General features: G+C 38.3%; 1 protein-coding gene across 1 annotated transcript in view; it reads right to left on the reverse strand.

Moving 5' to 3' along the window:
* ARHGAP18 (Rho GTPase activating protein 18) overlaps positions 1-25213 on the reverse strand; it is a 118685-nt gene that overhangs the window by 41936 nt on the left and 51536 nt on the right. Inside the window, exons 2-5 of the mRNA XM_006200118.4 lie at positions 15081-15277; positions 11801-12039; positions 7997-8060; positions 3496-3674 (exon numbers count right to left, since the gene is read on the reverse strand). Coding sequence (XP_006200180.2) covers positions 3496-3674; positions 7997-8060; positions 11801-12039; positions 15081-15277 — 679 coding nt within the window. The remainder of the gene's footprint in view (positions 1-3495; positions 3675-7996; positions 8061-11800; positions 12040-15080; positions 15278-25213) is intronic.

The raw sequence follows: 25213 nt of genomic DNA on the forward strand, positions 1-25213 counted from the left end.
ATTAGACTCTCCTATCCTTCACTTAACTCCCCTCCCATCTGTTGAGATATAGAAGACAATCACTTTTAAAAGATAGTTTTGCTAAGGATGGTCTGGGACCTGGATCCTCTCTTGAAGCCGTATGATACATACTCCTTTATTTTTCCCACTAGGATTAAAATGGATTTTTAAAAATATATGGTAAAGCCTGGAAATAACCTAGATGTCCACCATCAGGTAGCTGGTTGAATAAACTGTGATACATCTTCACAATGGGGTACAGAGTATAAATAAAAAAAAAACAAGAAATACTTCTCTATATTACTATGAAGTGATCTCCAGAACATACCAATAAGTATCCCACCAAAAAAAAAACCAAGGTGGAGAAAAGTGTCGATAGTGGACTTCCACTCTTCTAAGAATGGAAGGATAAATCATAAAATTAAAATAAAAAGAAATTTACCTGCACAGTAAATTTACCTGGAAGGGGGAAGGAGAGAAGAGGGTGATGGCTCAAGGATAAAAGTGAGACTTTTAATATATCTTGTTTTTCACTTTGACTTTTGGCCACGTAAATAATATACATGCTTCTAAAATAAAATTAAATTTCAAAAAAGCAATCCCTAAACATTGACTACAAAGTGAAACTAATGAACCTAACCAGGCATGCAGTTGGTGGCTTACCTATATGGAGAATAACCATCCTAAACAACCTGAAACAGAGTAACTGGATTATGACAGTCCTTTTGGGATCCACCCCAAGGATACAAACAACAGAAGAAAAGAAAAACAAGTTTAAATTATTTTCAAGTAATCATATTGTTGACAGCAGTGTTAGTATTTTTATTCTGAGAATGCTGTGCATTAATGGAGGATAAAACAAACAAGTAATTATGTGATATTCTGATTATATTATCTGCTGTATCCTGAGAACCACTATTCTCAGCATGGAAGAAAGAAGATACATGTACTTCTGTCCTCTGAAAAGGCTTAAAGCAATGGCCAATCCAGAGAAAGGAACACTCCTAGTGTCCTGAACACAGTCACAGAAGTATATTTCTACCAAACAGAATCAGGGTTTCTTGCAGAGATAGACAATTCTAGATATGGAGCAGAAAATATACCAGAAACATATGAGAAATTTTCTCATTTAGATGTCTAAATCCATGAGTTAAGATATTATTTTTACAAGAAAATAAAACAATACTAATTGTTCACAAGTGAAAGATGCTAGGGAACCAAAAAAAAAAAAAAAAAAGGAAAACCAGTAAATAAAAGGAAAAGGTAACCCATTTGAGACAGTTTTTCTTAAAAGAAGTATTTAAATTAATAAATGGAAAAAAAAAAGAACTTGGAACGTCATTTTGTCACCCTTAGTAAGTGTATGGGTTCAAGCAGTGATCAGCAGCAGCTGCTAATTTCATGAAAGAGAAAGACAACCAGATGTTCAGTGTCTCTTGATACCTGATCACGTATGGAGTAGTCTTGACCAAAAAAATGAGCCTGAATCTGATAAATCTAGAGTTAATCAATTTACCAGAAACAGAAGAACACAGGGACAGAATTAGAAACTTTAATAACCAGGTTCCTTCAACAAACAAATTTTGGGGCAGGGAAAAGGGAAGAGAGGGAAGAAAGGATAGGGGGGAAATGAAGAGTAATGAAGGAAGGGAGAGAGGGAAAGGAGAGGCAGAGAAAGAGACCCACAGGAAGACAGAAGAAGGGAGGGAGGGAGGGAAGGCAGGAGGGCAGGATTAAAAGAGTCTTAAAAGGCATTATCAACTAACTGCAATGCATGAACTTTATTTGGATTCAAACTGTAAAAAAAAAAAATCATGAAACTTGTGATACAATTTGAAATTTGAACACTGATTAGATATTTGAAATGAATTGTTAGCATTTTTTAGATACAATAATAGTACTATAGGTATGTGTTTTAAAAAACTATCTTTCAGAAATATATACTGAAATATTTATAGATGACAAAACAGAATTCAGAGATGTGTTTCAAAATAACACAGTGGGGAACTAGTTGGGGGCATGCACAGGTCAGGACTAGCCCTGAGTTAATGAACGTTGGGAGCTAGGTGATGAGTATTGGGGGCTCATTACACTATGCTTTTTAACTTCCATGTGTGTGAAATTCTACAAAATAAGTAAATGTAACTTCAAAAAATATAAGACATTTAGTAGCAATGAGAACACTCAGTACACAGAGCTTGGTCTCCAAATACAATCTGCTACTGAAAAAACAAGGGCTCTTTGAAGAAATAGATTCTTTCTAGTCTGGGAGGAAAAGTACAAGGTGAACCTGGGGTATCTTGTGCTAGAAAGCAAAGGAGCAGAAGAATGGGGCCGTGTTAAAATGGCACAGCTTGAAGGACACCTTTTGTCAAATTTGGGTAAATTTAAACGTCAAAGACAAAACAAAGATTCATAAAACACAATGAAAAAGGAGTCATCAATCTAGAGTAATATTCAAAAACAAAAAGAGAAAAGGGAAGGAAAGCAATTACTACAGAAGATCACCAGTCAGTCATTACAAAAGGAATAAGAGAATGAGAGAAATCACTACTTCGCAAACACTAGTTTCATTACTGTTTCAGCTGAAGATTATAAATGCATGGTGAAACCAACGGGTGAATGGTTGTTAGTGACAACGGGGTATTCACTCAGTCTTAAGAATCACAAATTAGTATTAGCTGCAAGGGGAAAAGGTGTCTGTACAATGGGGAAAGCTGGTGAACATCTTAACCAAGTGGTCAAATATCCATCCTCAACCAAAGGACCATCTGAAGTCAGGCCCCTCTTCTGATGATGCTATGGGAGGCAGAACCATCGAGGCAGTAGTTTGGCTAAACACATTTAACTTGGATCTAGTCATCAAGAACAGACAAAACCAGAAATTTGATTTAGACCCCTCAAAATATTAAAGTAAAATCAGAGGACCTGATCTAGATTCAAGAAACCAAAAAGATATGACATCAAATGCAACACATGACCCTTGCTTGAATCCCAGCTGGAGTGAGGAAGAGAGAAACTATAAAGGACAATTCTGTGGCAATTGGGAAAATTTTAATATGACCATATACAAATGGTATTATTGTTTTCATGTTCACTTTCTTTTTTTTAATATATGTACTTTTTAATGGAGGTACTGGGGATTGAACTCAGGACCTCACTCTACTGCTGAGCTATACACCCTCCCCAACAAATGTTCAATTTCTTAAGCATTAGAGCTGTGTTTTGTTTTGTATGCCCTGTTAAGCTTAAAGAAAAAAAAAAAAGACGTGAGTGTATATTTGATAGCACAACATATACACAAACAGATGGATGTAGAAAGAGACAAAGTAAATGTTGTGCAATGTTAACTGTTGAATGGATCTATACGAAAGCTGTAGGGGTGTCTGCTATGCTATTCTTTCAACTTTTCTAAGTGTTTGAACTTTTCACAATAAAAAGCTGATGAAAAATACATTCTGATGTTTAGTGACATCTCAATAATGTGCTACGTACAGGTAACAGGGCATCATCGCCTTTGCTTCTCAGGGTCTTCTCCTTGGAACTCTCTTTCTGATTGACTGCTTGCTCTGCAAATGATACCTCCAGGTTGATGTCTGTTTCAGAGGCAGGTGCCTCCTCAGGCACCAGTGGGATCCGGTCCTTTTCACCAACAACTAGGCTAGATGCCTGGCCTGGGGAAAAAAACAAAAGACTCCATTCATATGCTTTGGTTATTTCTTTTTTTACTTCAAATGCATAGACTGTATAAACCTTTGGGGAAAGTAATATTCACTACAGGCAAGAATTAGCAGTTATTTTACTAGTAAAAAGCATACTCAAGGAATCCTACCAACCGTGCATGGGGGGAAGAGAAGGGAAGGTGGTGACTAGAAACCCAGAGTTCAACTGTGGAATTTTTTTCAAAGGTCACAATTCTTAGACTGTGTCCAGTTCCAAAACACTGCTGATGATCTCAAACTTGGAATAAATAATCTCACAAAAATTTAATAGACCTAATTGTTTTATTTTACACGGGGAGCTTAACAGCAAAAAAACAGACAAACAAAACAGAGAGAAGAGAAGGAGGTTAGTTTTACTCTTTCTTAGAACTATGATACACCACTTCCTCACAGTGGAACAGATTCCTGGAAAAGACTTCTTGCACACCCTGCATGTGCTTTCTGGAATGTTATCTGCCTATCATAGTGAAAATTCCAAAAGTTAGCACCAAAAACATTTGCTGTGGGAGTCAGGTCAGGAGGCACCTGGTACAGGAACTAACAGGTTTTACACCAAGAGTATATCAAAGATTGTAACAGTTCTTACAAATCTAGCCAAGTAAGTTTCAGATATTTATATCAACAGTTTAGCTTTTATTTGCTTGTTGTTAATCCTCCAGGAAAAAAATTAACATTTGAAAATTTGAAAACTTCTTTGCTAGAAATACCAGCTCTAAGCTTAGAAGAAAATTTAGCTTCTACATTTGACTACCTGGTAAGTTTTTGGTTTTAACACAGCTCACACTAGAGGAAACTCTGGAATCCATGACAGGATTACTTTCTTTTTTTCTAATTGCCAACCTTTAATTTACGATGAGCAACTCTGGATTACATAAATAATAGTGCACTCATATGTTTATATACTAACACAACAAGGTGATGGAGGGCAAAGTTAATTTTAAAATTTAATAATATGTCATATATATGTATATTAAGAAAAGTCTAATGCCTTCAGAAAATGTTTATATTATCTTCTATTTTCTATATTTATATCCATTTAAATCAAAAAACACAAAAAATGTTTTACTGAAAAGAAAAGAATAAATCTAGCCTTTTTCACTCCCATTCAACAAGCAGGGAAGGCCTTATGCCCGTGGACCTGTGTAATGCTCAGCGGGGCCCCACACGGGGTTTAATGCTCTACTGTTGCCATCTTGAAATTGGAACAAGAAGACCTAACGTTTTCAGTCTGCACTGGGCTTGGCAGACTACATAGCTGGCCTGGTGGCATCTCCCAGTTAAGAAAGTAAGTAAACACTGACCTATGCCAATTCCAAAAATAGGTAGAAATTTAAAGCTCTTTGATTGTATTTATCTGCTACCATCCATGCCACGTTATGCTTTTTCCAATAGCCTGTGACAATTTTTTTAAAAATTATAACTAGACCTTCCTCTGATTAATTTTCAAAGTATGAATTTAAATGTCAAAGCACAATTTGAGTTTTATTTTCCCCACTGGTTTACACTGTTTTTATGTTTTACTGTGAATATGTATGTTGGTTTCCTAGGAAACCATTCTAAGAGGAAAAAATGATTAGCCGTTTTCTTAAATTAGAAGCTACCTTTCCAGAAGCTGAACATTTATGGATTAAAAACATTAAAACGATTCCCTTTTCTCCTTAACACTCCCATATCAAAGTTACAATAAATACCACCTTTCCCTCCACACAAACAAACGTTCTCTGCTGAATTTAAAACCGAGGGGAGAGGTTATAATTAAGTTAGAATACATTTAAAACATACAAAGTTCCTCCAAAACATGGTAAAAAATTAAAAAAACATAGTAAAGACTAACGGATAAAATGATAACCCAAGTTAAGGCAGACAGTAGGAAGACCCGTTTCACGAGTGACAGAGGGGCACTGCTAAAAGAAATGGATAGTTAATTGGCTAATAAACATATCTATGAATTATCTTCTCTCAAAGGGAAAAGGTAACAGAGAATGCGGAGATAAATCTTTCAGTTCTTAAAGTCCTAAAATGTAAATAATATAATTTCTTTAATCTATTCTCCTTTGGTTTTTGAAGTGGACAAGAACACTGAGTTATGTATATTTCACAAAATTCCTTAAAGTGTTTCAGTTGTCCAAAATCATCCACAGTGTCTTTATTTTAAAAAATAATTTTCCTTTCTCCATGGAACTCAAACAAGAAAATATACATAATATGAAAGTTTTAAAAATTATTTGAGCATTATTAAAGATGACTTGGGCACTATGTTTCTTATACATAGAGTTGTACAATTTGGTAAAAAGTTAAGATTGATACTTAGCAGGAGATTAGTTAATTTGAAATGCAACAACCCTTGCAACATTAAAATTTTATAACTTTTTCATTCAGAATAAATAACTTTGAACATGTATAAAAGCCCAAGTGTAGGGAAAACATTTAAAATAGACTATGTAGCTCAGAATTTCAGATTTCAAGTGGAGAGAGTTCCACCTTTGAACTCTAGACAATATTTTCCATGCATTTCATTCTGTACCTTTCAGTGTTTTCCTAACACTGTTACTTCGCTGGCTAGCAAAGGAGCATGGCATTGCCCAGAACAGGCGCAGGAATAAATACTTGGTGACTTGGATGGCACTGTACACATTCTCTTATTATTCTGATTGGAGGTTCTCAGCGCAATTCACAGCATTCCAGCAAAAGCAGATGTATATCAGGCAGCAAGTTTGTCACATTCCTCTCAGCTGCTGTAAGCTAGGCTGGAAAGTACTCACATAATGAACTTGTCTTCCAGGACTTCTGTTTATATAGCCTACATCATCATCTCTGGCAAGGGAGGAAAACGTCAAGAAAGGACAATGTTTTCCTCAGTATTCATTTAGCAATTGCCAGTCACTCTTCCCCAAAGCCCAAAGCATATTGACATTGGTCCAAAAGGCTCATCTGTCTCTCATGATGACCCAGCTCTCGCCCGGCAGCACTGGCTGTTCCAGCTTGCTTGCCACTTCAGCTTGCCAGCACACAGACTCAGGGAAACACACCCAGTGACTTCATTCTGATATAAAACATGGAACTAAAGAGACCTCCACAGAAGAGTAAAAAGCAAGTGCTTTTATAGATATAAATATATAGACAAGTACGTGTCTATATGCACACATGCACATGCTTATATTTATAGATATGTGTGTGTCTGTATATTTTAAGGCAGGGGTATAGGACAAAAGTTTGGAGAGAAGTATGGAGGGAAAAATAAAGACATTGGATGCTCCAAGACTCCAAAAGACCCCACATACAGTAATTTTGGACTAACATTTAATTTTTATAGACAGGTTGGGAACACTTCCCAGTCCTCTGCAGTCTACCTGATACTCCTCCTCCAGGACTTCCAATCCAAATACAACACTGTTAACGGCATGGACACTTCAGGTGCCAGGTCTTAAGAACAAAAACAACAAGAGCAAAAAGGACAAGTCCCTGAGCAGGAATCAGGGAGCCACAGACCACCTTTGTTATAGTTTTTAAGCAACAACACATTAAGGATTAAGTTTTTAAGCTTAAATTTATAACCTTAATATAGAACCTTTTTTCCTTCTCATAAATCCATGAAAGAGCTATAAATTCTTTCTTGATAAGTACTAATAAAGTCTTAACATATATTTTCATTCAGGCCTTCAACTTCTAATCCATTTCTGAAATAACAGATATAGAAAAAGAATGAAAAGCAGAAATAAAATGAATTGCAAAAAAAAACTTAACTTTTTAAAAAGGTTTTTCTACACCTTCTGAAAAGTAATCCATTTCTGAACCTCAGAATTTATGATCTGAGATCCATTTATGAACCTCAGAGCTTATGATTTGACAATGGGGCCCCACATTCACTGGCTCCCCTTCCTAGCTGCATGGCCTTGGGAAAGTGACTTTGCATCTCTAATCCTCACTCTTCTCATCTGTAAAATGGGTTAAGAACAATATTTACTACATAGAACTCTTAAGCATATTAAATTAGGTAAGTATCTCTGTACAACACCTGACACACGGTAAACATTCGGGAAAACTGACTATGCATAGAGATGTTGAAACAGATAAAGATAGACAGGTGTTACAGTATATGCATATATGTCAAAGGCCCACTACATGCTCAGTCTTATGTAATTATCTCCTTTGGTATTTTACGTGAGTATTTTAATAGAATCTGCTTACTAGAACTGAAGATGAACGTTTTAAAAGGTTTTATACGTTTGTTACACTAATAAATGAAGAAACACAAGAGAACAGGTCCAACATACCATCTTTTGCTTGGTCTTTATTTTCATCTGTTCCAACTGATTGTGATTCGGTGCCATCTGGAGCCTAAAGATAGAAAGTGGGCCATTGAGTCATCTCCAACTCACAACCAGAGAAATGGTATTGTAAATAACTCTATCACTAACCTTTAGAGTACAAGAAGTGTACTCAGAATTATAACAATCACAGGAAAAAAAAAAGGACTATGGTTATAATCAAGAAGCAATCATCCAACAAATGTGTGATTACCCACAACGTGTAAGACACAATACTAAGCCCTGAGGGAGATACGAGCAATGTCACGAGAGTCCCTGTCACCAAGGACACCACTATGGATTGAAGTGAAAAGAAGTTAGTAATATCTGTTAACAGATGAGTAGATAAACAACATGTGATCTACCCGCACCAGGGAATACTCTTCGGCCATAAAAAGAAATGAAGTACAGATACTCGCTACAACACGGACGAGCCCAGAAAACATTAGACTGAGTGAAAGGAACCAGGTAAAAGGGCCACGTACTATGTAATTCTGTTTCTATGAAATGTCTGGAATAGGCAAATCACAGAGACAGAAAGTAGATCTCTGGTTGCCTGAGGGGTAAGGAGGGAAATAGAAGGGATGACAGCTAACAGGTATGGACTTTCTCTTGGAGATGATGAAAACACGCTAGAATGGATTGTGGTGATGGTTGCAAGTCCATGACGACACTAAAAACCACTGAAGTAAACGGGTGAACTGGACAGTACCTGAATTTTCTCTCAATAACGTTGTTATAAAACAAAAGTACAAGTTGACATGTAGGTAATAAAATAGAAATTATTCAAATTAAAATAAAATAATACATACGGGGTAAAATAAAAGCTAAATTACCAAGCAGGTAACAAGAGCTTAGATAATCAAAGGAACTCCCTTTTTAAGCGGCTGGGCAGTGACACTTGGAAGAATATTGCCCTCCAAGGGTTTACAGACACCGTAAAACACGGCTGGCTCTTCTCACCAGTAAGTGTGTCCAGGCAGTATTTCCTCCCTTTCAAGTAAAGCTTCAGAAGGAATTTAGGAAAAAGGGAAGCGAAATTGAGATGAACCATATACAGAGGTCTATTTGAATGAATTATTTTAAAAATACTCATTCTATTGGCGTTTCATCTCTACACAAAAGAGGTAGCCTTTGTAGTCTGCTCACCGCACATTTCAACTCAAGTGTTAGCAGAGAAGGACCCCCCCTCTCCACCTGCAGCCTAAGAAGAGTCTAGAAAAGCACTCGGGCAGGCACACTGAGGTGCTCTCCTTAGAGATCTGAAGTTCTGGGGACAATGTAGAGTGACGACCAACCACAGAAGTGGTTCATGAGTCATGGCACTGCCTCAGTCCCCCTCAGGCAGAGCAATACCACCGCCTCCGCCCACAAGCCTGCAGAAGGCTAGCCCCCCATGGCACAGTGAGCACGGTGAGTAGTTCTAATCTTACATACGAACACATATTATGGAGCGTGTGGTTGGAACTGTTTTCCTAAGCAATTGAAGACGACAGTGCAGATGGTATTCATTTCTATATTATATTTCCCAGTGTCAGCAAGGGCTTCATGAGGAAGTGTTGAAAATGGACCAGCTGAATGTGTACAGTCATCCCTCGGTATCTGCGGGAAATTGGTTCCAGGACACGACCACCACCACCCACCTCCTGCCCTACCCCTGCAGATGCCAACATTGGAAGATGTTCAAGTCCCTTATTAAAACAAACAAGAGTACAGTCGGCCTCCGTGCCCATAGGTGCAGAACCCAGGGATATGGAGGACCCACTGTGCTTATCTGAGAACAGAAGAACTGCAGGTAAAGGTGGCTGACCCATGTTTGCTTCAGGGATGGGGGCAGTGCTTCAATTAAAGGCATGCAGTAGGAGCAAGTTAACATTATTTTAATTTACTTGCATTATATCTCTCTTGCTGACTCCATCAGATGATACAATCACCAATTTCCTTACATTCAAACCATATGGTTCAGACGTTACCAGGAATTTGCTGGAAAAATGTTGCTTCTAGCATTGAGCAGCAACACCCTCTTGGGGACTGGCAGGAATCCCACAGTCTACAGTTTGTTTAGGCTCAGCTCTCTGCCCCTCCCCCTTTTGGCTTCCTCTTAACTCCCTCTGGGAGGGCCCTTTAATTGGGAAGGAAATGCCATAATACTGTATTTCTTTACCATTCATTTTTCTACAGCTGGAAACCAAATTCAGTCCTTCAATTCCAGTGGACGTCCCAAATAACCACTGGGTGGGAAGTGAGTGTGTAACTGCCTTACAGCAGCAAGAGACCTGTCTGAAGCAATCCAGTGACCCCCAAACTCCTGTAAAATGGACTGGATTTCATCTACAATTGACTAGGCAAATAGAGTAGCAAACTGCAGCTATAAAGGATTTCTTGGAAGAATGAAATGTCTACAAAAAGCAAAAAACCTCTACATGACACAGGCATCTTAAATATATAGCCCTTTCATTCCCTCATTTTAAGAAAGAATCCTATGATTTTTGTTAGCTTTTATTTACAGTGCAAATACAATCTTATGTATTTACTGAGATTACTTAATATCAGCATCTTACATGGAAACCCAAATATAGCAGGACGCATAGTGGTTAAAAGCACACATTTAGAGTTAGTCACATTTCGGCTTACTATCTACAGGATCACTGAGCAAGTTGCTGAAAGTCTGTGAGCCTCAGCTGTAGAAGGGAAATGATACCTCATTCACAGGACAGCTATGAGGACTAAATGAGATACGGCCTGGAAAGTAGTTAGCAAAGTAAGTGCTCGGTAGTGGTGGCAGCAAACAGGATTGCTATGATCATCACTGCAACCATCATTTAAGATTCTTTCTGTTTGTTCTCATTCCAACCACAGCACTGGGTCTTCTAGACCAGACTATTCAAAGTGTATGAATCGCTGAATCACTATGCTGTATACTAGAAACTAACAGAACATTGTAAATCAACTATACTTCAATTAAAAAAAAGTGTCATCTGAGAACACGTCAGACTGTAAATCAACTTTGACCCTTAGAACATCATTTAGTTCAGCTGACCCTTTTTCTCTTTGGAGCAAGTTTCTTGATGAAGGAGCAGATGATAATTTACATCTTATGCAAGCTCTCCAGGTCCTCATGGACACGTAATAAACAGCCTATCACCTGGCGGTACTGAGTAGCACTGTTCCAGGGCACACAGGTCTCCTACCTGTCCCAGGCCTTCCCTGATGCCTGTCAGTCCCAGAGTCCCTACCAGACTCCAGCAGCTTCCACTGATAAATCAATCATCTTGACAAACATCTACTCAAATCTTCCATGTGCTAGGCATCGTGCTAGGCACGAGACAAAGAGAGGAAGTTATTTCATGTTTCAGGGTTCCTGTTTTGTAACTGAGATGCACAATTCCCTGCCATTCATCCCCATGTGAATCTAGAAAAAAAGCAAAATCTTCCTACAAGAGTTAATGGAGAAGGGAGAATCCTCTCCCTTCTACGTTTCTGTAAGAAACAATTAGCAGTCACTTTGTCTGGGGAGCTGGGGCCACTCCTAAGGCTCCAAGGCCACTGAACACAGGCACTGTCATACAGAATTGGAACTCGTTTAATTTTCTGCCCCATTGGGATAACTTCTAGAAGGACAGGGGTGGAGTCCCTCTTGATCACTGCCAGCACAGAGTTTCAGTGCCCTGCAGATTGGTGCCCATTGTTTTCAATGCCTCAAATTAGACTGGATGGGTCCAACAGATTCTAGGTGATTATGCCTTCACTTTATCAAAAAAGAAAACTTACTTCTTTTTCTTTTGACTCTTTCTGTTGAGCAAATATGTCTCTGACGTCAGGAACCTGGTACTGTTTGTTTTTTTTCCTCAAGGTCTGGGAGACAGTCTCCACTCGTTTCTGAACAGCTGCCGCCTGGGTCCGGGTCAGTGTTGATAAAAACACCATGCTTTCTTGGGGATCTCCAGCAGCCTCTCCGACGAGATTGGACAAACCGGCCTCCTTAAGCCATTCTTCTTCCAATTCTCCCTCTAAGACAGTAAGAGAAAAAATGGTATTTAAGTCATAAAATATGAGAACTTTTACCTTTTTTTTAAAGCTGTTTAAAAACTTCTGCTGAAACTCTCCTATCACAACCAAACCACAGGCCCAAGAATCATTATCTGAAACCTGAACAGCTGCCAGCAGCTCCAGCCATAAAGATATCAAATTTTAGATCCATTTCACATATACTCAATTAAAAATTTTAAATGACTTCACATGTGATTAACCTCTATAACTTCCCTGCAGATTAACTAGGGGAAGATAATACTCTTCCCCTTTCAGAGACTAGCAAGCGATGAAAAGATAACTTACTTCCATCAAGTCACAGAAGGCAGTCGATGCTGGGGATGGCCATCAAAGCCCCATGTCTTGGCTTAAATTCAGCACTACCCCCAGCCCAACACTAACTGATGGAAAAGTTTGTGTTCTCTGCTCACTGTAGCTGACAGCGAGCGAGGCCAAGACGTAAAGAGCATCAGAACATCAGGAACTAATCAATTTCAAATTAATTTTTTTAATCCCCCTAGTCAGCACATCAGAGTCATGGTTTTTTCACAATTTTTTTTTAAAAAGCAATAGCTTATTAAAGGAAACTAGTTAAACAACTGAATCAATTCACAACACCAAAAGGAAGTAAACAGTAAAGCAAGTGTTGTGTGAGATCTACTGAGAATTACAGAAAAACTGAATGGTAACTAGAATAGATTCACTCCGAGCTCCAAGTTTATAGAGGAAGGCAAAAGACCAAGGACCTGGGACACAAAAGAACTGTGTTCCTGCAAGAGTCACGTCACTTTGGTCAAGTCACTGAGCCTCAAGCTGACTCTGTTTTCTCATCTATAAACCAAAGCACAGCTGCCCTGACCGCCTCATGACCAGACATGAGCATGTTACAGGGAAGAACTCTGCGGAACTCCAGTACGGCCCGTAACACGTGATGTAACACTTACTGCTCTTCCTGTCCATCCTCCTACACTGTGCAAACTCCACAAGGGCACAAATCAAGTAGGAATAACCTTGGTTTCAAGAAACATAAGGCAGTGCTGGGCATTCTGCCCGCCAGGAAACAGGCACTGTTTATTGACAGAAAAAGTCAGCCATTACTATTAATGCTATTGAGGAAGAACTCAGTATGTGTGTGTAAAACCAAAATTGCCAGGAAAAAGCTGATATTGCCATGACATAGAAAGAAAATGAGATTACAAAGCACTGTCATTCATTCCTTTAAAAAGTAGAGGTAAAATTCAAACAATTTAAAGTCAAAGAAAAGGCATGGGCATGGAGAAACATTCGCAATTCCTCTTGATAATCACATCATGAACAACGATATATGAATCCACCTCCATCCTGGAAAATTAAGAAAAAGCTAATGCTGTGGGGGAGGGTATAGCTCAAGCAGTAGAGTGCATGCTTAGCATGCATGAGGTCCTGGGTTCAATTCCCACTACCGCCTCTAAAAATAAATACAAGAAATAAACCTACTTACCTCCTCCCAAGCCTCCCCCCCTCCCAAGTCAAATTAAATTAAAATTTTTTTAAAAGAAGAAAAAAGGAGAAAAAAGAAAAAAAGACGCTAACGCCACATGGCTAGGTATCAGGCTGGAGTGCTGCTTTTCCTCACTCAGCAGGCCACTGGTAAGAGGCTTCTATCTTGAAACACTGAGACAGGAAGGCTGAGAGAGGCTATTAATTATCATAAATAAGCTCACCTGGATTGGTCAGGCGAGGAAGAATGACAATACAGGGAAAGAGAACCCAAATAAAAGAATGAGCTGGTCATCATTTTCCTTTCCAAATCAAAGGAATGTTAAATTAAGAAAAATCTCCGACTTTTTAAAGTATTATTGGTTGATTTTTTTTTTTAGGCAATGTTATAGCAAAGGAGAAAAAACTATGTATGTAGATTTCAGTACTAAACAGCTTGATGCCAAGTCATTTAGCATCATTAAGCAGTCTTCTGTTGAAAAAGAGGTCACTATCCTTGGGCCACTGTGGCTCTTTTACATCAAGTTATATACCAAATACATACTTACCAAGCTATGGATGGCACAAGGCGTAGACAGAAAGCTAATATAATAGATGCCAGAGCTGGGCATCAGAAACCTGGTGTCTGCTTCAATTTAAGAGATTGACAGCAAAAGTATGAGATTTAAGGAGTAGGGGGAGTAAAGTTTTACATACTTCTTCCAGAATATCAAATATAGTAGTGGAGGCTGCAGAAATTGTGGCTGGAAAGAGACTTGAGAGAAATTATAAACCAAGTACAAGAAAGAAGTAAATATGGAGGCTAAAAATGCTAATGCCATTTTCCACTGTCCAAATCTACACCCTAAGCTTAGCTGGCTAAGCTGTGGCACTGCAGCCAATGTGGAGTACGAAATTGTGACACTGTGAAAGATTCGATGACCAGGGCTGGGATAGGTCTGAAAATCACCAACAAGGATTGGCTTATGTGAATCTTTTTTCCTTCTAGAAAAGTTACTTGGCTAGTAAAACAAGATTACTATCCTCAACCACTTGAAAGGCTATCATGTAAAAATAGATCTATTCTGCTCTTCCAGAAAAAGTGAGTCAAAGGTAGAGTAGAGCAGATTGTAAATCAATAAAATAAAAAAAAAAACATCAAAACAGCTCAAGCTGACTGATCAATTTAAAAACACCTCCATCATCAGGATCTATACTCACTAGAGGCCAAATGACCGTGTGGCTAGGATACTATAGGAGAAATTTAAAGGGAGGCTAGATGACCCCAAAGGTCAAGTCTAACCCTCAGAGTTTATGACACAGCAAGCTTGGCCAACAAGACCCTGACAATATCCAAAACTAAGTGAATTTATTCTGCCACTTATATTTGGCAGCTGCATCTATAAATCTGCCACAATTAAATAATTTTCAAGTTGAAAGGCAGCCACCATTATCTTTTTCTCATTTTCCTATATTTATTTTTTGTCCTCTTCGTTTCCATGAATTCATTTCCCATTCAAAATAAATATAAAAAAAAAAAGAGTTTTATTTATTTCATTATTACCATCAGGCTCTTTGACAACCACCACCTCCTGGTCTTCTTGTCTGTTCTCATTAGATTTCCTGATATTCTGTATTTCAGTCCAATAGTCTTCCATAGACAGTTCATCCAAAGAATCCTGGGAACTTGATCGATCAAATGGAGGCTTTTCTGAAACTTTGGTGATTTCCTGATTCATAGTATACTGGCCATATCTGCGACTGTAAATTCAAAAGAAAAGACGGTTCATTTTAGTACATGAGGAAGCAGTACAATTTCTTTCTTTCTTTTCTTTTCTTTTTTTTTCACAATTTCTAAAATATAGTACTGAGCTGGAGAATTTGGAAACTTCTTAAATTCTCCTTAACAAAATCAAAGAGATGTGTATTTTGAAACTGTTTAACTTACCATGTGACCCAGGAATCCTGCTCCTGGGCATATATCCAGAAGGAACCCTACTTCAAAATGACACTGGCACCCCAATGTTCATAGCAGCACTATTTACAATAGCCAAGACATGAAAGCAATGTAAATGTCCATCAACAGATGACTGGATAAAGAAGTTGTGGTATATTTATACAGTGGAATACCATTCAGCCATAAAAACCGACAACATCACATCATTTGCAGCAACATGGATGTTCCTAGAGAATGTCATTCTAAGTGAAGTAAGCCAGAAAGAGAAAGAAAAATACCATATGAGATAGCTCATATGTGGAATCTAAAAAACAAAACAAAACATAAATACAAATCAGAAACAGACTCATAGGCATGGAATACAAACTTGTGGTTGCCAAGGGGGTGGGGGTGGGAAGGGACAGATTGGGATTTCAAAATGTAGAATAGATAAACAGGATTATACTGTATAGCACAGGGAAATATATACAAGATCTTGTGGTAGCTCACAGAGAAAAAAGTGACAATGAATTTATATATGTTCACGTATGACTGAAAAATTGTGCTCTTTACTGGAATTTGACACAACATTGTAAAATGATTATAACTCAATAAAAAATGTTAAAAAAAACTGTTTACCTTTGAGATGCTACTGATTATAACATGCTTGTAGAATGAACAGTTCTACTCTCTACAGAAAAGTATGGCAAAGAACCAACAGCAATGTAATAAATCATCTTCCCACTGCCATTACTCTTTCACTTAAATTATTTTAAGGCTCCTGTAAAACTAAAAATTTGTTCTTAGAAAGTAACAGGTTAAATCTTGACTAGAGGTTAATTAAACTGGGATTGAATTTTATATAGTATTTCATATTTATCACCAGTATCTATAGACCAAACTCAGTTAACCCTTACATAGCACATATTTGCAACCAATGAATGAGGTACAATTTGAATTTTTGTTTTATTTTTTGGAGAAGGATGATATATTAAGCCTGCTGTTACATCTATTTTAGAAAGCAACTTTTAATCTTTGCCTATAAATGTACCTATTACTTATATAGATTTTAAAATGTGGTAAAAATGTATTTGTTGGCAATTCTGAATAGTTAAGAATTACCTCTTAAATATTTAAATATAATCTATGAAAAAAAAGAAAAGTGAATAAATAAAGGTATCTTCATGACTTCAAGTTAACTATGTATTTTTTTCTCCTAAGTCAAATCCTATCTACTACTAAAATTGAATTAAAGGGCTTAATAATAAAAACCCATACAGAACAGAAATACTGAATTGTTTTACTGTTGTTTATATTGAGATAGAAGGAGAAAAGCCTTATTACTTAAAGGAGGAAAATTTTCAGTTCTGGTTCTTCCCCTTCATAGTCAATAATTTTTTAAAAACACAATTTGAGTGGGGACAAAAATTGGTGAACCAGTGTTTTGTTGTTTTAATTTCAAATTGCTTTTTTTATTTCCCAAGAGGCCGTTAGGAAGTAATACTTTGCTAGATTGGTTTTACTTACTGCACACATAGAAAATAAAAAGAAATGCAACAAAACAAAATTCTTTTAATAGCATGTGAATATTTTCACATTTCAACTGACCTTTCCCATAATTATTTAAAAGAGTAGTAAATTATTTAATACTACACAAGGAAGACCACCACTAAACTCTCGTCAAATCTACCCAGCAGTTTTATTCCAACTGACTTCTTAGAAAAAGTCAAAGAACTTAATTAGCTATTGCTGCAAATAAATGCGATATAACTGACTACTTAACTGTAATATGCTAATAGGCCAGTTTTATCCCTTTAAAGATGATTCTCTTTGCCTTAATTACATACTTTATTAATGCAGGTTGCAGAAAGGAATGAACAATTTCTATAATCTCTCCCCCTCTAGCAATCCTGGGGTGCTGATTGGTGGGTGTTGGGAAGAGGGCCAACAGGAGGAAGTCTGGACATGTTTGTGTGAATCTCTTCCCTCCAGTCTCCACTGTCCATTGTCTGCCTCCTCCATCCCTTAATTCAAGGGACACTTCCTCCCCTCCTCCCCAACTCGTGCTTACATCCTTGTATCCCACCCTGGTCCCCTTCTCTCTCCCATTGGCTGCATTACCATCAGTGTTCTCAGTTTGAGGTTTATTCTCCTGATTCTTCTTTTTTTTTAATTTTTTATTGATTTATAATCATTTTACAATGTTGTGTCAAATTCCAGTGTAGAGCACAATTTTTCAGTTATACATGAACATATATATATTGTCACATTTTTTTCTCTGTGAGCTACCATAAGATCTTGTACATATTTCCCTGTGCTATACAGTATAATCTTGTTTATCTATTCTACAATTTTGAAATCCCAGTCTACCTCTTCCCACCCCCCACCCCCTTGGCAACCACAAGTTTGTATTCTATGTCTGTGAGTCTATTTCTGTTTTGTATTTATGCTTTGTTTGTGTTTTTTTTTTTGATTCCACATATGAGCTACCTCGTATGGTATTTTTCTTTCTCTTTCTGTCTTACTTCACTTAGAATGACATTCTCTAGGAGCATCCATGTTGCTGCAAATACCGTTATGTTGTCAGTTTTTATGGCTGAGTAGTATTCCATTGTATAAATATACCACACCATCTTTATCCAGCCATCTGTTGATGGACATTTAGGCTGTTTCCATGTCTTGGAAATACTGTAAATAATGCTGCTATGAACATTGGGGTGCAGGTGTCATCCTGAAGTAGGGTTCCTTCTGGATATATGCCCAGGAGCAGGATTCCGGGGTCATATGGTAAATCTATTCTTAGTCTTTTGAGGACTCTCCATACTGTTTTCCACAGTGGCTGCACCAAACTGCATTCCCACCAGCAGTGTAGGAGGGTTCCCTTTTCTCCACAGCCTCTCCAGCATTTGTCATTTGTGGATTTTTGTATTCTCCTGATTCTTAAATTAAAATGAGTGAGAAAGCTTTTTCTCCCTTAAAAATGAAAAGTAAATTATATTGATTTTTAATTTCTGAGATCAGCAGCTCAACCAATCTCTGGTTCATATTCTTAATCCTGCTTCATCAGGATAGCTAGAGCTAATTTCTAGAATGTCTGCCAGGTTCATCTTTGGTTTATTTCATATCAAATATACAGATGTCCTATCCTTTCTTTTGTTTTACCTCTCATCATAATGTAAGATGGTCTACCTTATTCCTATTTTCTACAACCCTTAGCCCACAAGAAACCACGATGAGAACTGTGGAATGTGTGAACTATAATGACTAATGCCAAATAATTTGGTTTATCTGCTCACAAGAAAGAGGTGCAGTTAAAGGAAAAGTACATTAAGCCTTTCACTCCTGAAGGAATGTGTTTACTCTGGCAAGAGTTTTCCAGTAAATTTCCATTAAGATAGCATGTGCAGAAAAATTCAAGGGCATTGAGCAACAGCACTGTTACGTAAATATACCGCCTATATCAAGCCTTGCTTTCAAAGCGTGCAAAAAGTGAAAACCTAATCGCTTAGTGGCTGATGAATCGACTCAATATTTTGACTTTAATAAGATTCAAAAGCTGAATACATTTGCTGTAATAACTTGAAGATACTGAGTCATGGAAAGGAAGGGTTTTTTTTTTTTGATCACTGGCAAATGTTGCAAGAAAACAATTTCTTTTATAAATATTAGGGGGTGGGGGAAGGTATAGCTCAAGTGGTAGAGTGCATGCTTAGCACGCACAAGGTCTTGGGTTCAATCCTAGTATCTCCTCTAAAAGTAATTAAATAAATAAACCTAATTGTCTCCCTCCCTCTTCCCCCCAAAAAACTAAATATTAGGGGATGGAGTGCGGGAAGGAGGCAACCATCCAGTGATAGTCCTCTGCCATATATTTTATATTTTCTCTAAAAATGTGGCTGAACATTCTTTAATTACAGTTTATATCAATAAACATGTCAACCCACTCTCCTTTACTTCTTAGATATTCTCACTTTTGTACTCCCGCCAGGCAATGGCTAAAAGTCTGGCCCATCTGCCCTTGTAGGAGGCCAGTTAACTTGTTTCCTCTCTTCTGTTTTTAGGAGTATGTTATATGACACCATCTTCATTCTGCAAATTGGGTTCAAAAACATAGAAGCAACGTCTGCTAGACATAATGAAGTGTGGTGCAAAAATATTCTGGATTTCTGAAACATCCCAGCCAGCACATGGTGATGAAATCAAAGAAACACAGTTTGTACCACAGGCAACTTCCTGGCAAATGGTTGCTCTGTTTGTTCTTCTTCACTCCCCACCCTAAATTCTTTGTGCTAAACCTCCCATGGTTGCTCTTCTAACACTCTCCTGTTTCTCACTTTTTAACAATGGAACTAGACACTGTCCTCTAGAAGTTGCCTCCTAGTCAGCCCTACAGGTCATGCTCTTTCTAATACAGCACAATATTAGCACTTGGCCTTTCTTCCCATGGGCTCTAACATTACCAGCAAATACTCAAATTTGCAGACCCTTATGAGCCTCCATGGTGGTTCATCATCTTGCTGGTGTGTCCTCATGCTGTGTGGGTAAAAATTGAGGCTCTGTTTCCTTATATTTTCCCCAAGTGTATTTTATCTCATTTTTCTGTAATTTTTTTTCCACCTGGTCTTTGGATTTCAAACACACAGGTATCATTCAGGGTATAAGTGATACCTGTTACTTTGTTGTAGAGAATATTAAACTGATCTGACACAAGCTGTCCTTCACAAGAAGGTGGAGCCAGCCGTGTGCTGTGCTGTGGTCCTACTGTGATTCATCCTAGCACCAACGCAGTCACCAAAATGACAGGCAAACACGTGGGACTAGGAGTCTTTAGATCCAAATGATTCCAGCTCTACTTAACTATCTCTTATGATCTTTGGAAAGTCACTTTCCTGATTCTAACTTTTCCCATCTATAAAATGGGAAGAATGCCGATAGCCCTGACTGCTTTGTTTGTTGTGAGTTATCAAATAAGAATTCCTACTAAACTGCCTCAGAGGTAACCAACAAGGCAGCACCCAAGATGTATCATTGCTAGCACTTGTATAACTGCCACTGCCATAGAATAAGGTCACCTTTGCCCTCTTCAGAGAAACTACTTATCCTCTAGGGACAGCCATTCTTAAGGCTTTGGTCTCAGGACTCCTTGCCACACTTAGAAAATTTTCAAGGGCTCCCAGAGGGCTTTTGAGATAGATTATGGCCATTGATACATACACTATTAGATATTAAAACTGAAAAAAGAAGTGTAAATACTAGTTCATTTAATAATAAGAATAAACATCTTAGATAACATTTTAGGGAGGGAAAAAAAACCCTATATTTTCCATACCAAAAAGAAAAAAAGTGCTGAGATGAGTAACATTGTTTTGCATTTTTGAAACTGTCTTTAATGTCTGGCTTAATAGAAGACATCTGGATCCTCACATCTGCCTCTGCATTTACTCTTTTGCGATAGTGTAAGTCATGGAGTTGCTGGGAAACGTCACAGTATTCTCAGGAGAGAATGAGAATGCAAAAGGCCAATAATGTCTTCATGTTATTATGAAAATAGTTCTGATCTCCCAGACCCCTGAAAGAGTCTTGAGAGCCTCAGGTGTTCCAAGACCATACTTTGAAAACCGCTGCTCCAGGATTTCTCAAAAACACCTAATGGATCTGAAAAAGCACTTTTCAAGTCTGTGGGCAATGCTCCAGAGAAAGCCTTACTGAAAGAAACAGACATGCTTTCCTAGTGACTCTTGACCCACTTCTTTGTTTATTTTAGTTTAATTTTATAGCCTTTCATCAAAACTGGGACTTATTCCAGTGATGTATCCATATTTAATTCACACTACAATGACAAAGAATAAAAGCATCACTGAAGAACCCCTGCCTTGCCAATGCCTTCCATCATTCGCTTTTATCCATCATGTATAATGGGCAGAACACCTCTCTAAGCTTCCCCTTTTGGCCAGTGTATTTGAAAATGTGTATTTTCTTTAATGCTCCTTTGCCATCTCTTCCTACAACCATCTCAAGGCATTTAGTTGGAATTAGGACATTTCTTTGAACTCATATTTAGTTATCTGACCCAGTTTATACTCTGTCCCCCACCCTATCAAGAGTCATGTTGCTACACTTCGTATCCAATCTATCTGCTGGCTCTGCTCCCTCTGGAAGCATTTTTGTGGTCCCAAATCTGCTTTCTTGAAGTCCTTTGCAGTTAGGACTTGGTTTTGTTTGTTTCCTTACAAGATCCTTTCTAAAACAGCTGCACTTTCTTTCATGCTCCTTATTTTACTTTTATTTCCAATGCAGGAAAAGAAGTGACTGGGCTGAGAGATACAAGAGAACAAGGTTATTTTTGTTTTGTTTTGTTTTGATCTGCTTTCAATGTACTAAAAATAAAGTTCTTATTCAGATCATGACTTATCATCAACCATAATGACTAAGTATACTTTAGAAAAAGCCATACTTATCGAAGTGTAAACCTTAGAATGGCATTGGAACATAGAGATTTAAACTTATCCCATCATTTTCTAGATGAGGTAATGAGGCCCCAGGGTTAACTCTTCTTCAAAATCTCAGCAAAGTGATGCTGGAATCAAGATTAATGTCCTCATTTCTTCTTCAGCGATTATTTTATTAAGCAAAATATACTAGAGAGGGTAGAGTTTACTTTCTTCACATCCGATGCTCCAATCTTTGTGAGTCTGTATTGCACATAGCAAAATCAAAAGTGATCTTGTAATTAACACTTTAAAATGACCACTACACTTATCTAGAGAAAAATACATTTAACAGTCAAATCATACCTCTTTAAAATGCATGAGAAACCTTTTCTAATGCATTTTCTAAAATATGGTTTGTGCCCCACTGGGGCATGACTTCAAATATACTCCTTTTAAAAAAAGCTTTGTTTTGAAGATGTTTAAATTTGTTTTAAATGTTTTAAAAATTCACTCTGCCTCTCCATCCTTCATTACCTCTAGGTTGGGGGCTAGGGTGTGTTTCTGACATGTAGATTTTTCTCTATCATTTTGTCAGTGACATTAAAGAAGTAATCACTGCCATCACGAGATGGTGAAGCTATTAATACTCTGTAATGGCCCTGTCCATCAGGCCACACTGAATTTGAATCACTAGGAAGAGCTGCAGCCCATGAATGACCCAAGTCATTTTTCTCACTGGGAAGTGAATGCCTACTATTGTTTAGCTGAAAGCAGTAATTATTAGAAGTGGCTCTGCCATCCAGGAAGAAAGAACACTGACAATGCCTGAAGGCAGTGAGAAGCTGATTGGAAAGTAATATCCCACTGGCCTCTCCCCACACCCAGGCCACCTTCAGAACCCGGGGAAAGGGTTCCTTCTGTCTTCTACCCAACCCAACTGCTACAGTTTTAAAAATACATTAGTTAATTTTCACGTTTCAAGTAAGCTTTTCCTCTTGGTACATGTGACCCCTTTCATTTTGGGGAAAGATAAAATGTACTCATTATTTCTTTCAGCTTTCTTTTTCTTTCAAAATAAAAGTTACTTAATATGGTGGCCTCCACGGAGGGTCCACCCAATTTTGACACACAGCAAAACAAAGAGCAAATGAACTGATCATGCTCTATTTACACAACGTTGCCTAAGTAACACTGAAAAGAGAAGCCCGTTAGTGACACTGAAGAGAGTGCTTTGAAAATTTGGCTTGATCACTTTTACAGAAAACTATGGCAAAACCAATTCACATGTGAGCATCGCAAAAAAAGCAGGGGTAGAGGCAGCTATTACCCAGGTCTAGCAGAAAGAAAGGAGGAAAGACACAAGACAGAAAGGCCTGCGGGAGAGTCATGAGGCAGCCATAGAACATCGGGAGAACTCCCTTCCCTTTTGCACACAGACATAGGGCACATAAAGGGGAAGTTATGGGCCAGCACTGGCCAGCAGACACAGGTCCTCCCTCTTCCAGAGCTCCGGTTCTGGGTAGAAGTGAGACCCTCTTTGTTCCTGAGCTCCCCAAATCCATCTCAGGACGAGGTTTTTCCTCCTTAATTGGAGAGATGACTGAACAAGCAGCCAGATGGGAGCCATGGATTCTCATGTCTGAATCATTGGCTAAGACAAGGGTAAGAGGTCTGCAGTGGGGCTTTGACATAAACTATCCAGATCTTGGAAAACTGGTTCAAAGCACATCCAACAGAGTCTGCACTTGCAATTCTCCATCACCAGATTCGTATCTACCTGACCCCGCTCCTCTCCAGAACTCTTTCCTTTCCTGGTTCCGGTGGGTTGCAGCGCCACCTGGGGATTCAACACCAGCGTTCAGAGCACAGGAGCTCCAGCTGGATCTGCTTTCCGGCTGCCACTACTCAATTTCACATCTTGGTACCTTTCTCCATGCGGGTTGGAATAAAGACAGACATTTCCTCGCTCCTTCAGTCTCGCCATTGCCCTCCCCACATCCTGCACCGTGATACTCCTGCTTGTGTCTCTACCACCACATTGTATGTTCCTGGGGGCAAGAATCTGCAGTTTATTTGTTCATTTTAATCTGGGAACCCCTGGGTTGAGCAATCCATTTGCCAAAGAAGATGCTTGTGAATTGTTCATTATTAATTGCTGAATTATTGCTGTCTCAAAAACATCCTTTTAACTTTTAAGGTGTTTCTTATTTAATCGCACAAAACTATAAAGGAATAAAACAGGGGCATAAAAAGTAGACACTGAAGAAATGAGTCATCAGAAAACCCTCAAGGGTAATTAATAGGTAATTGTTCTGTGCTCCTATAGTTCCTGGGTGTTTTATATGAAAGTAGGCTTTCTTATGAGGGAATAGAAACATACAAATACAGGGCCAGTTTCCTATCAGACTGTACCTAATAGTAAGTCACAAACAAGCACTGGAATGCAGCTTGTTACGCTCACATTCCCTGGTTCCATCCTGTCAACTTAATCTCTGAAAATATCTGTTGAACACCCACTATATGTTGAACAACTTCTCAGAGATCTGTTGGACCAACCTACTCAAGCCTTTATTGTAAGATAGATTATAAAGACACTGACACTACGCGTGGGTGGAATTTTCCAGTTCCTCACTGACCGGCAGCCCAGACAACTCTCCATGAGCCTCGGGGTCATGACCTTTGCTTTAGCACTGTCCCTAACACACTTCAGATCCTGCTGTGGTTCACCATTCCTTCCTCAGCAAGAATTTCACTTCTTCTTTAACTGCTACCGCCCACTCACCTCCACTTCATCCTCCACTCAACCACTTCCATAGATGCAGATCAATAGTTTGAGGTTACCTCCACGGTCCATCCTGGATCCTTCCCTCTCCCCTTGACTGCTGCTCACAGTCGTGCTGGATTTGCCTGAAGCCCCTGCACTGGTCCATTAAGGAAGGCTGGTCTTTCCCGAGATGGAGTCTAGCTTTCTCACCACACTTGTCTAATGCCTGGCTCTTGTTTCAAAATAGTCAAAGGTAGTTATCGACATCTGAAATTTTCATCAACCTTTTATTCATTTATTTTTATTGCTTTTAACAAATCTTTTCCCTGTTTTGTTTCAAAGCTGTGCTCTTTTCTTTCTGAGGACTCCATCAAGTTCTTAACACATTTTCAGAGGTGAAATGAAGAAAGTAGTTTACTAATGAAGACCAAGTCCTCCCATCCTCTCTAATAATCTTGAGCTCATCATTCGAAAGTCTCCTATCATGCCTATCAGCTTAGAATCTCATCATTACAGTTTACCAGTTTATGTCTTAAAAATACATAAATACAAACAGATAAATTTTC

This window comes from Vicugna pacos, chromosome 8 (genome assembly GCF_048564905.1).
Source record: "Vicugna pacos chromosome 8, VicPac4, whole genome shotgun sequence".
Classification (NCBI taxonomy): domain Eukaryota; kingdom Metazoa; phylum Chordata; class Mammalia; order Artiodactyla; family Camelidae; genus Vicugna; species Vicugna pacos.